This window comes from Halyomorpha halys, unplaced genomic scaffold, assembly GCF_000696795.3.
Source record: "Halyomorpha halys isolate HHAL.00 unplaced genomic scaffold, Hhal_1.1 Scaffold1103.1, whole genome shotgun sequence".
NCBI classification, from domain to species: Eukaryota; Metazoa; Arthropoda; class Insecta; order Hemiptera; family Pentatomidae; genus Halyomorpha; species Halyomorpha halys.
This window is the reverse complement of record NW_027106647.1, coordinates 170815-184292: the sequence shown is the minus strand read 5'-3', so window position 1 is coordinate 184292 and position 13478 is coordinate 170815. Positions and strand designations below refer to the sequence as shown.

The 13478-nt window shown below is 33.4% G+C and overlaps 1 protein-coding gene across 8 annotated transcripts in view; it reads left to right on the top strand.

Annotated features, from left to right (window-relative positions):
• MESK2 (misexpression suppressor of KSR 2) overlaps nt 1–13478 on the top strand; it is a 153314-nt gene that overhangs the window by 47331 nt on the left and 92505 nt on the right. For 5 of the 8 annotated variants that reach the window (XR_001344307.3, XM_014432719.3, XM_014432716.3 and 2 more), the window contains one exon: nt 2925–2957. The exons of the other annotated variants lie outside the window; for them this stretch is intronic. Coding sequence is in view for 4 of the 5 variants with exons in the window: in XM_014432719.3 (XP_014288205.1) it covers nt 2925–2957 (33 nt within the window). In the remaining variant the exon portion in view is untranslated. The remainder of the gene's footprint in view (nt 1–2924; nt 2958–13478) is intronic. 8 annotated transcript variants of the gene reach the window in all.

Sequence of the window (13478 nt, the reverse complement as noted above, 5' to 3'; positions counted from 1 at the left end):
TTAGGAGCTACAGCATCCCACATGTTACTGACTTCTATTGGTGCTGGTTCGGAGTTAGCATTAGCTCGTGGGTGGAAGACATGCTTTCGGGGCACCTGTTGATATTCGTCGTCCGCGGGGGGTCTCTTCTCTCCGCGGTTACAGGGTGTGGCCTCCTCTACACCATCCATGATTGTGGGTGTAGCGCTGTCTGGGTTGTTCGTGGCCTCTTCTGTACCGGCCTTTGAAGTGGATGGGGTAGCAACAGTTTTAGCTTTGGGCATACTGACCTCTGCTGTTTGGCTGGCTAATTGCGGGCGCAGGTCTGATGGCGATCGTTCAAATTGGAGGATTTAGAGTCCCTTATTTATTGGCCTAGTCCTTGCGGCTGTGACCGAGAAGCGGTCGGTACATGTCTGCTTGAGATAGGTTCGTGCATTGTTTTTGGTATTATTTATTATTCATTGTATAGATATTGCTAAGTGTAATGCACAGAGATTATTAATATATAAAAATAACAATATGTTTTTTACAAAATGAAGTAATAAGTACATTTGAGAGCTTCGCTGAGGCTCGAGGTGCAGCGCTCTGGTGAGTAGTGATCGAAACGCTTACTCCCTTTCGCTACAACCCAAATGAGCTATCCATTTTCAAAGGATTTTTTCTTAATAAAATTTTAATATTACTATCTGTCTCTAGAGAAATTAATATCATATTTTAGATCGGCTTAAGCAATCTAATACTTTTTAATTTAAGGCAATTCGATTAATACAATATTCTCTGCCTCAGAATATTCTCTTATAATCTATCGAATTCCTTCCTTTATTACATTTTTTTACAATTTAATTATGGGTCTATTTCTCCAGTTATCTTGTGGGCTTGGCAGATTATTGGAAATCGAAGTCAATTTGATTCCCAGCTTATTGGCAATCTCATTTGGTTCCTGAGGTAGGAGCTAAACTAATTTTCTTGAGGCCGTTGGCGGATGATTTTTTTTTTTATCATGAACTGCGTCAGCCTGGTTTTGGAGATCTACAATGTAGAGTAAAGTTAATTTACTTTCCGCCAGTTTTTTTTAGTGGTCGCTATTTAACGAACGTTTATTTTTTCTTTTTGCAGGGTTTATCTCAAAATTGTTAAATACCTGTGCTTCAGTACGCTGATAGTTTGGTATATTGGTCATAGGTTAAGGACGAGTAAACTATAAAACTAAGTACAGTTACTTTGTCAAAATCTAGTAAGGAACTACCCCACGAAATATATACCAATAATATAAAATTTTTGACTTCCTCTAGAAACAGGAGCAGTTTAGGTAATATAAGATACAGGAGAAAATATTCGAACAGGTTGAAATGTTTAAATATTTAGGTTATAAAAAAACAAACAAATTGATGGGGAAATAAAACCTAGGTTAAAGGTGGGGAATTCATGTTGTTTTTCAATTTCGAAATGACTTTGCTCGCACCTTTTGTCCAGAAACTTAAATGTTAGAGTTTAGAAAACTATTATCCTTCCTACTACTCTTTATGGTTGCGTTACGTTGCCTCTTTCATTAAGGGAATAGCGCCTTAAGATTTTTGAAAATAAAGTATTATGTAAAATATTTAAACAGAATAAGGATGAGTTAAGCGGACAATTCAGAAGGCAGTAGATCAGAGAGCAATCAAACAGAGTTGTCTCTAGGAGAAAAGTTATATATAATATGGCAATACATTAATTTTATCTCACACTACACTGCAGTTGCATTTCTAGAGAAGAGTACGAGAGCAGGAGCTTACTGAATGGGATCGACACTGCCGATATTGATAATCTCCTCTAGGGTTCTACTCTCATATTTCATTATAAAATTTTTCCCGCTCGAACTGAGCGGTGTTGCACACCACCCACCACCACTTTTATTTGATCTAGTGTCATGATGTAAATTTAATCTCATATTTTTTTTTGAGTTGGTTGAACGTCGGTAAAGATGTTTCACTTCATAAATTTGAAAGTATATAAAGAAAAGGAAAAAAAAAATCCTAAAATAACAAAACAATCTTGCATTACTACTATATATTAGATTAATTTAAATTAATACCTACATATATTCTGAATAAGTCTTTAACAATTGTTTTACTAGACATAGTATACTATGTGTATTGCAGTAACCCACTGTGGTTAGGCAATACAATCTTTAAAATAAAATATTTTTTTCTCTTGATAAGGATATATTTAGAGAATGTATTTTGATGGAATATGGAATGGGGAGCTTGGTGGCATCGTGGCAATGCACGATTCTACTAACTTCAATTTCATTCTACTAAGTTCGAATCTGTTTTCTGTTATACTGTAGCTGTGAGTCAACCCTGTGGATTTTTGGAACCCTCCTGGGGTCCACCCAGCCTCATAAATTGGGTAAAAATTAGGCAGTCAAGCATGATTCTGACCATATCACCTCCTTGTACAAGCGTTGGTTTAGTAACAGTACTTCCTTACAAAGTGACTATAGTACTGAACCCCCCCCCCTCTGACCCTTCATGGGTTGTTGTGGTAAAGTTTTTAATTTTTTTAATCCATGAAGCATTATTTTTTTATTTATTTTTTTTAAATTCAGTTATATACTGATACTATAACTATATACTATGATTACCATTTATGATCATTACTAGTTGATTGTTCGTAACAATATTTGTCTATAAGGTCATTGAAAATATGTGATTTAATAATTGGTAAGTACTTATTGTTATTGTTGTGTGTTAACAATACTATATTGCTGTTGTCATGTCAAATTTATATTATATGCTTGTATAATTTCATTAACCGTATCGTTATGTAAAACTAATTTTTGTTAACTGGAGTTCGTCTTCATTTATGTTGTTTTATTGGAAGCTTTGTCTACAACGGGTTCGGTGGAAGTATTTTTTCCCCGATTCTTTTATAATATTTTTTTTTCTGTATTTTTGCAGATTTGGTACTCGTAAAGTGGTTATGTACAACAGGTAAATGGTTCTTTAAACGTTATTTACTTTATGTTTTCCTTATTTGGTATTACTTCAGTGTAAATTTCTAATACAATCAAACCTTGTCCCGCGCTTCCCCAAACCAGATATGTCTGGTTTCATCTAGTTTTAACCTCTCCCCGGCCACCCGCTTTAGGTTATACAAAAACAAACAAAAATGGCTTCTTGTGATAAACCTAATTTACTATTTATGACAGCGAGCTATTTTTGCGCTTCGAGTAATTAAACTAAAAACAAAGGAAGCTGTGTTAGAGAAAATGCGCACATTCAGACTACAAGAGAAGGAAGGCAGTTATTTCACTCCAGTTTTTTATTAATTTAATGTAAACTATGTATAATTACTACTCAAGATTTAGTCAACCAATTATAGGTAGGAAAATACAAAATGGCGGCTGTTTTAAAACGTTAAAAAAAAAATTTTCATTCCGTGCTCTATAACTCTTAAACTACCGACAAGACTAGAAAACCTAAGAAAACATTGTTTAAAGTGAAGTAAATTTTATAAAATGTAAGCCATAATAGAGCTATTTACGTTCCATAGTTCCCAAGATGTAGCATTTTAGAAAGCAAACTTTCATAAAAAATGCACTGAAAAATCAATAGTTATTAAATTTATTTTGAGAAATCTATATGTCAAAACTATTCGACTCATAAATTTCTATTAACACTCAAATTAAAGCTAGTTTAACGTACTATACAGTAGTTTATGACATTTATCTTAAAATCCATGATATATGATAAAATAAATTGATTTATTGTTGTTTGGACAAAATTTCATATGCAAAGTTCATATTCAGATACGAATATCATACAACGGAAGCCGACTTCATAAACACTTTTAAGGCGTTTGTGACATTTGCGGTAAAGATGGGACTCAAAATAAATGAAGATAAAACAAAATTTATGGTATTAAGTGGTAGATATCCTGACCCACACCTCCAGATTAATAATTATAATTTTAAAAGAGGACAAGGTTTTGTTTACCTGAGTACCTATATAGACACCGAAAATAGCTCTTCAAAGGAAATAGAAAAGAGAATACCAGCATCAAATAGAAGCTATCATGGTCTCACAAAGCATTTCAGGTCCAGGCTAAGCTCTCGAAATACCAAGACCATTCTATACTTCTCAAGACCATTCAAGACCATTCTCTTATAAGACTGATAGTGACATATGGGTCAGAATGTTGGACTCTCAACAAAAGAGATGTAACTAAACTAGAAATATTTGAGAGAAAAATTCTGAGGCATATTTACGGGTCAATTCAAGAGAATGGTGTCTGGAGGTAAAGACGTAATAAAGAGCTATACGAATTATATAATGATGCTTCCATCGGTCGTATCATAAATATAAATAGACTCATAGGACTTGTCGTTCTAATAGATGGCCAAAGGATTCCAAAGAGAGTCATGAGTTATGAAATGATAGGCAAAAGAAAAATTGGGCGACCGAAGGCTAGATGGCAAGACCAGGCTGGCAAGATTGCGTAGGGATGGGTAGCGCCAGGTTGGTGGCATAAGGCGTAGGACAGGAACGAGTGGAAGGAATTTCTTGAGGAGCCCATGGCCCGACCCGGGCTGTAGTGCCGAGGAAATAAATAATAAATAAACATACGAATATCATATGAACGAAAAACCCTTCAAAGATATGTGTCATAAATTACTTCACAGTAAATTAAATTACGTTTATTTTGAGTATTGGCAGACAGCTGTACATCTATCCTGAGATATTGTTTTTCATAAATCCAAAATGTCTGTCCGAACATCTAGAAATGAATGTTTTGTGAATTAATTTTGTTGAATATCATGAAAACTACTATCCCTAAGAAGATAAACGTAATAAACTACTTTATAGCACAGTAAACTAGCTTTCATTTGAATCCTAATAAACATCTGTACGTCGAATGGTTTTTGAGAAATATATTTATAAAAATAAATTCACTAACTACTGATTTTTTATGAAATGTTGCTTTTTTTATAAAGCTATATTTGGAGAACTATCGAACGTAATTAACTCATATTTCAGTACATTTAATCTACTTTAAATGAAGCTATATTAGGTTTTCTAGCGTTGTTGGAATTTTTTAAGGACATAGAGCTCCGAAAGACAAATTAATTTTTTTTTGACGTCTTGAAACAGCTTGCGATTTTGCATACCCCCTGTCTATACTTCGTGGACTCATCAATTTTGACATGTAATTATACGTAGTTTTCATTAAAGTAATCAAAAACGGGTGAATTTGCTGTATTTTTCCACCCCATCTATTGGCTAATACCTTATAGGTTTTATTTTTACATATAATATGATACAAAATTTTTATTCAGTATGCATAAGAATAGTTAGTCTAAAAATAACATCGAAAACAAAGAATATTTTTTCTTCAGTTTCTTGAATGAAAAACGCTTTAAGGCCACTATTAATCTCTGTTCATATTTTGAAACTTTGTTCTTTTCCCTTCTTGCTTATAGAACCCGTAACCACAATTTTTATAATTTAAGAATGTTCGCGTTCCGTTAACTTGGGTTGGAAAAATAAGAGGATTCCTAAATTATGAGCGGTTATTTTAATCTTTGAAGGTTCAAATTTGTCAACACATATTCGTCCGGTATATTTTGCTATTCACAAAATGTCAGGATTTTTTGATTCTGTGAGTAGAAATGATTCGAGATTTATGAAATCAACTTAACATGGTTTTAAGAACCTGTCCTTGTTCAGGATAGCATAGTAGTAAATTTTAATTATAGTATAATTTACGTAATTAATTTTGGGAGATAATTGACCGTGGATGACTTATACGAAGAGAAGATGGATGGGGTTGCGATCAAAATAAAACAAATAAGTTGATATAATTTAATTAATCGTTCCAACGTTTTGGCTAGAGTTTCTAGCCTTCGTCAGGGCTAAGAACAGAACAAGATAACAACCAATAAATATAGAAAATAAAAAATAATATATAATGAAGTAAAATTATTCACTTCACATAATGGAATAAATAAAATGAAATGATGAGAGAAATGTTTTATTTTATTTTTTATTGTTATGTTTTATTTTGACCGCACCCCCAATCTTCTCGTATAATTTATGTAATTTTTTATTTAGATAATAATGTTACATTGTCTTATAAAATATAAAAAATATATATTTTTATTATATAATATATATTATTAAAAAAAAAAAATATATTGATTGCAATAAATCTAAACTCGATTTTTTTTCCCTTTCCTTCTCCCCTTCCTTGTCTCAGAGCGATACGGGGTTTCTAAGTATATTTTTCTCTTATCTATTCTTCCGTAGCCTCTGGCCCCGGATCGACTCCGTTTCCTTCACCGCCGTCACGGTCTGGGGGCTTCCCAGGCATATCTGCAGCCTCAACTTTTTTTCTCAGGGTCTCTAGATAGAAGTGGGCTTGTCAAAATTATTAAATCTTTTAAAAGCCCATTCATTCAAATCTACTTCTGTTTTTTTTATATTGATTGTTTAAGAACACAAATATAAGAACATAATTAAGTTTTTTTTTTGTAATGATTTGATAATGGGAAATAGAATGCATTAAAAATATGATATTTTTTAAAAACATTGTTCAATATGTATAGTAGATAGCAAAGTAAGAAATTTATATCGGTTAATATCAATAGGGAACTTGGCAGAATAAACCTTACTATGGCCTTTGGCGAAGTTTGTTGTAACGAACGAACCATTCCCCGGTAGTTTGAAATTTTGTGGCTCGTGACACAGATTTGGATAACCAATGCACAGGAAAGACCTCTACCAGCAAATTGTTAAATTGATATAAAAAAAAAAAAAAAAAAAAAAAGGAAATGAAATATTTGTAGACGAGTATTGATTGTAAAGAAAAAATTATTGTTATATCATGTGAATATATGCATTGTATGTATGTACGATCATGGATTGATTGGTATGCTGTGTAATGTAGCAACTCAACTTATTTGGGCAGCCTGGCTAAATAAAGCATTTCTTTCTCGTTTTAATGCCATATTCCTTCTACCTTAAGTATTTGAAAGAATAAAATATAAATTTGAGGATTTTTCTTAGAAATAATTCATTTTTTTGCCCTTCATTCCGCTCTATATTTGTGGAAGCTATTGTAATGTTTTTTTTAAAAATAATTTATTTATTGTTATTTACAACTGTATACATATATACACATTAAGTAAATTTCCTTTAAGTTATATTATGACATGATACAAACATGTGGAGAATCTACCCATTGATAGAACTCCAAAAACATTTCTAAAGAAGAACATCTCGAGGTCATATTCTTTTCAGACGCCTAGTAGGATTATTAGGTGGTGAAGGAGAAGCCAGGTTAGAAACTAGTTGGTTTGGATGGTTGGGAAGTTTATTATGAAAGGATTACTATCTGGTTCTGGCCAAATCGGCAACATATGGGACATTGAGGTCCTGATGGATGGTTTGATTTGTGACAAAGTATTAAGTAAGAGTATTAAGGATTTTGGACTGTAAGGATTGGATTCGAGAGGAATATTGTAAATTTTAAGTTATCTTTTTATCCTTATAGTTGTACATATTATCCTTATACGCCATTCCATCACATCCTTATATTGTATATACGCCATGATTTTGTTACAAATAATTTTTTACCATCAATTTTTATAAATAATATGTTTTCATCTATTTCCTATTTGTATAAATAAAAGAATAAAAAAATGATTTCATGAGTTAATAAATCATTTAGAGCTGCATAGGCATCTGCATTGGGTACGATTAATATTTGACTGCAGAATTTATATTAAAATATACATAGGAATGGGCATTCATTAAACATTGCACGAAATTATAACGTAACTTTGGAATATGGTATTATTCAAGATAGTTTCTCTGCTTTGCGTGCAGCATCGGCCCAGCACGCCAAAGTTCGGGAGGTGATACTAGCATTTTTTTTTCATTATTACCAGAATATGCTTTTACGGTTATGTACTAAAACCATTTAATAAACTTAAGTAGTTTCAGCAGGTAATTTGAAATATGTAACCATAATTAACTAAGAAACTAATTTACGAAACATTCCCTAATTATTCCGAGTACTTTTTTTACTATACAACAAGCATATGCTTTTATGGTTGTGAACTAAAACATTTGAATAAGCTTAGTAATTTCACGAGGTAATTTTCAGTAGTTATTTTAAATAATTCCTTTCGTTGAAGATATTAGCAGAATTAATAAATATATATAGCAGAATTAATAAATTTCTATTGTGATGAGTGAGGTGGTGAATAAATTAAGGGCTATAAATTAAAACCAAACCTCTAATTATTGATTATTTTGATACCGATTTTTATACGAGGGTGGTTTGAAAAGTTCTCGGAATCACTGCGTAGTGAACGGCCAAAAAGTGCTACGACCCCAGAATTTATCGCAAAAGTGCAGGAAAAGGTCATGGAGGATCGTCGACTGAAAGTGCGTGAGATTGCTGAAGTTGTAGGGATGTCATCTGAACGGGTATATCACTCATCAATAATTGGGAATAAAAATTATCCGCTAGATGAGTACCGCGGCTCTTGACATAGGACCGTAAACGCACCAGATTGGAAATGTCCGAACAAAACCTGGCCCGTTTTCAACGCTACCAACAAGGTTTTTTTTGCGCCGGTTTGTGATTGCAGATGAAACTTGGGTCCACTACTATACCCCAGAGACAAAACAGCAGTCAAAGAAGAGGAAACAAGCTGAGTAACCACCACCAAAGAAAGCAAAGGCAATACGTTCGGCCGGAAAGGCCATGGCCTCAGTTTTCTGGGATACAAAAGGCATTGTGCTGATATATTATCTTCCTACTGGCCTAACAATTACATGCCAATACTACGCAAACCTCCTAGACCAACTACAGGAAAATATATGCGAAAAAAGGCCTGGTTTGGCATGGTAAAGAGTTATCTTTCATCAGGACAACGCCCGCCCGCACACAAGTGCAATTGCCATGGCAGAACTTCATGAACTGAGATACGAATTGTTGCCACATCCACCTTATTCACCTCATTTGGCACCATCAGACTTTATTCTCTTCCCCAAGCTGAAAATTTTCCAAGGTGGGCTGAGATTTCCTACAACGGAAGAACTGACAGCCGAATTGGAGAGGTATTTTGAAATCTCATTTTCGAGATGGGATCAAGGCAGTGGAACATCGCTGGACCAAAAGCATTAGTCTGCAGAGAGACTATGTTGAAAAATAAAAGCTGTTCCACCGAGGTAAGACGCTTCTTTCTTGTACATTCCGAGAACATTTCAAACCACCTTCGTATAATCAATATTATAATAATGAGGTGTAGACAGTTGACCGTAGATTAATGATTGGAGGAGTTTGTCGGGGGGTGCGATCAGCAAAGAACAACATAAATAAACAAAACCATATTTATTTATTTTATGCCGACGTTTCAGGTCTTTATCAGGGCTACAAAAACAACAGGGCAATTCAATATTTTGTATAATTCTAAATTTGTTTGTATACTATTCCTTTTCAATTGTATGTTTCTCTAAATGTTGTTGTTATCTCTTTTGTTCTATAGATAAAGACCTGAAACTCAGGTCGAAACGTCGGCATAAAATAAATAAATATGGTTTTGTTTATTTATGTTGTTCTTTGCTGACCACACCCCCCGACAAACTTCTCCAATCAATAGTATAATAGTATTCCTTACTTGTTTTAATGGACTGAGATGGACCAGCCTATAACAAGCGCGAACAGAGCCTTCTTTTCTCAGTGAAGTTTACTGAAATCCAGAAGAATCTCTAGACTAAGGGTGCACAATGGCATGACAAAGCCAGCTCTTATATACGGCTGCGAAACCTGGGCTCTGACAGGTATCCTAAAATGCAAAATTGAGAGATTCGAATGGAAAGTACAACGTACAATTACAAGAGCGATCTGGAATCAGATCCGTAACACATGGAGGAGAAGAACTAACAGTGAACTGCTTACAGAGACTGCTCAGTCAATATCTAACGATATGAAGGTGAGGAGGTAGAGATCGGCAGGACGTGTGGCTGGAAGCAATCCATCAGAACGCCTCTTCACGACAATGAATGCCAGTATAATAGGCAAGTGACCACGTAGGAGGCAAAAAAATCAGATGAATAGATAGAATCAACAAAGATACGAAAAAGCTGCTTGCAGAAAACTGGAAAGCAGTAGCCCAGGATAGACAATCGTGAAGAAGGCTGGTTTGGGGCGGTCAAAGATCTACGGTCTATAGAACCAACAGAAAAAAAAAAACTTTTGTTACATCTGTGATTGTTATATTTTATTTTTATACATTATCATTTTATTCTTTATTATTTTGACTTGCATTTATAGTATAAGTATAAACTTAGAGCTCTAATATACATTGTTCTAGGTTGTGGCAGTTTGTATTTAAATTTTTAAATAAAAGAAATAAAAGTAAAAAAAAAAATCTTCATAATATAGTAAAGAAAAAAAACAAATGAACATAAGGGTTAAACATTGGAGGAAGAAGTATGAAGGCGGGGGTAAGCTGAGAGGAAAAGTGAAGCCAAAACGTGGCAAAAAAAGTAGGGGGATAGTATGAGCCAATCACTGGCTACCTTCTGTTTCAGTTTAAATTACAATGGTGGACATTCTTATTAACCTCAAAGTAAACCTAAGCGCCTAGGGCGTGGTCATTCTTCATTTAACAGACCTAGTAACATACTCTCAACCATGTTATATGTTATATCGTTTTAACGTAGTAAAAGGAGCAAAATATTTCTCCATTTAATAAGAGTTTTTCCATTTAACACGCTTTAACATGTTAAACTAATGATTATGAATACTGCTACAAATAAGCGTCAGTCGGGCTGATAGTTTTGAGGCCTTTGTAATTAAATCAGTCTGGGGTTTTGAATGATGATTGCCATTCCGACTGAACGTCCCAGGGTTTCTATACACACGATGAGTGTTACATCAAGTTCATTCCGACTGAACGTGCCAGGGTTTCTATACACACGATGAATGTTAGATCAAGTTCATTCCGACTGAACGTGTCAGGGTTTCTATACACACGATGAGTGTTACATCAAGTTCATCTTTTTTAATTAAATTTTGATTTTTTATGTTAGCTTAGTTACATTAAAAAATACTATATAACTTAATGAATAAAATTAATAATTATTATTATTATTATTTATGGATGAGAATTTAGGAATTTTAATTGAATTTCGCATCTAAAAGCTCATACCCATAAAATAGAGGTTCATATTGTTTTAGGATTTATCTTTTTGATTTTGGGCAGCAGTATACTGGCCAACTTTTTAAAAATAGAATCTTCATAATTTAAAAAATGATTATTATACTTGTAAAATTTATTCATGGGCTTGAGAATGTTTTCGATTTATGATTCCCACAATTTACTTTCCCCATTCTATTTACGAACGTGTTTTGTGAAATACTGTAAGTTTATTAACCCGCAAGGTCGATGACCATGAGCTTTATTAAAGTCCTACTCCACTTCTATCGAAAATGTGTTGTAAAAATATTTTCCTTGTTTTAACTTAATTACCTTATTGGGTGGAAATTGATGAAAATTTATTACAAAAATTTACAGGGAAATTAAAAAAATTATAGGTGAATTAATACCAATAGATTCATTTATATTGTCTTTATATTTGATTCTCAAAAAAGTACAATAAAAACTTATTTCCCTTAAAATATATTTAGTTTATACAATATAAACCAAGCGAAAACAAAAATAATAATTCTATAATAAATTATGCTACATTTTTTGCTCATTAATAAAGTATACGGTTCCGTTTACATTGAAACAAATGACACGACAATATGCTCGTATTTTTGGATCTGTTATTATACCGGATTTGTTCCAACAACTTCTGACTGTCAGTAACTGTGGCGAGCATGCGCAGTACGGGTTTTCCCTCCCAAAACAGTTGTTGGAACAGACCTACTAAACAATTTCAGGCTACTTCAGTCTCCGTATGAGAGATGGGTTTGGATTGCCTAGATGGCATCCAATAACTGGCAAAAGGCAATAAGCTTCGCCTAATTCGGTGCCTGCAATATGACGGGATCAAAGGCTGCGAGATTACAGAAGTTCTGAAATCATCCTGCTAGCTCTCAAGCATACACTCCAAAACCAAATAACATAGTGTTGAACTAGAGTTAGGAAATTATATTATTTTATTTTTATATCAGATCGGCCTGGTGGGCCTTACATGGTTGATATAACTTATATTATATATATTTTTTTAACAGTTGATAATGAGGGGGTATAGTCATACAAATGACACCCCTAACTATATACAGTGTTCTTATTAAAAGAAAAAAATAAAATAAAATAAATAGATAAGAATAATGCTTCTTAATAAAAGAAGAAAGTAAAATTAATAGCAAAAAATAATGATATTAGTACACTTAAATAAAACAAACAATTGTCTTCTAATAGTAAAAAGAAATAAGTTAATTTGAAAAGGGAAGAGAGAAGAAAAAAAAATGAATAATAATAATAATAATAATATGTAAATAGAGGTAACGTGACTATGAATTAATTGTATATTTATTAAAAATTTATAAAAGAATGTCCTGCAGCAGTCTGGGCTTCAATCTTTGGGTTGAGGTTGGGTTTCCCAGGTTGTAGGTCACTGCTCCTTTAACTGTCGGCAACTGGGAGTGGAACTTCATGAACCGTTTTTTGATATAATCCTCTATTGACTCCACTTGTGATTCGCGATGCAATTGGCTATTTCTTATGAACCAAGGAGCATTAACTGCGATTCTTAGGACTTTATTTTGAAAAGATTGTAGTTTTTTTCCTTTTTGTGAGGGATGCCGCTCCCCTGACTTCACTGCCGTACATCAGCAGTGGCCTGAGGATTGTTTTAAATATAAGAACAGTTGTTTCTGATTTTAGTTTAGAATTTCTGGTTAGGATAGGATATAACATTGCTAACCTTGCACAAGTCTGAGTTAGTTTGATGTTGATATGGTGATTCCAGGTAAGGTAGGGTTAGGAAATATAACGAAGCTTGTTAAATCTTAAAACATGTTTGTAAAAGTATGTACTTTTCATTTAATTATAAAAATGATAAGATACATTTTAAATTTGATAATTAACTAACGAGTTTATATCATTAACATCTAGGCCTATAGGAGAGGGTCGACTTGGCCAACTACTAAAGTCTGAACCAATTTGGTCAATATGTGTGGAAAATGATCGCCACTAGATGGTGAAAATACTCATCCGCCTTATTTTGTTTTGGCTACTATAGGTCAGATCATACTTAAACCCATTCCAGAAAATATAACATTAGTTAGTTTTGTATCGTATTTTTGACTTTATTATTGAGATGTTTAAATAAACAGTTTATCTTACTATGTATATCACTGACATAAAATATATGACCCAGACCCTCTGGGACTAGACTATTTTTATCTCACTTGAAGTACTCACGACGCACACATAAATTGGAGGTGTTAGTTGCCCATTCTCAGCAGACTTTATTTTACATATA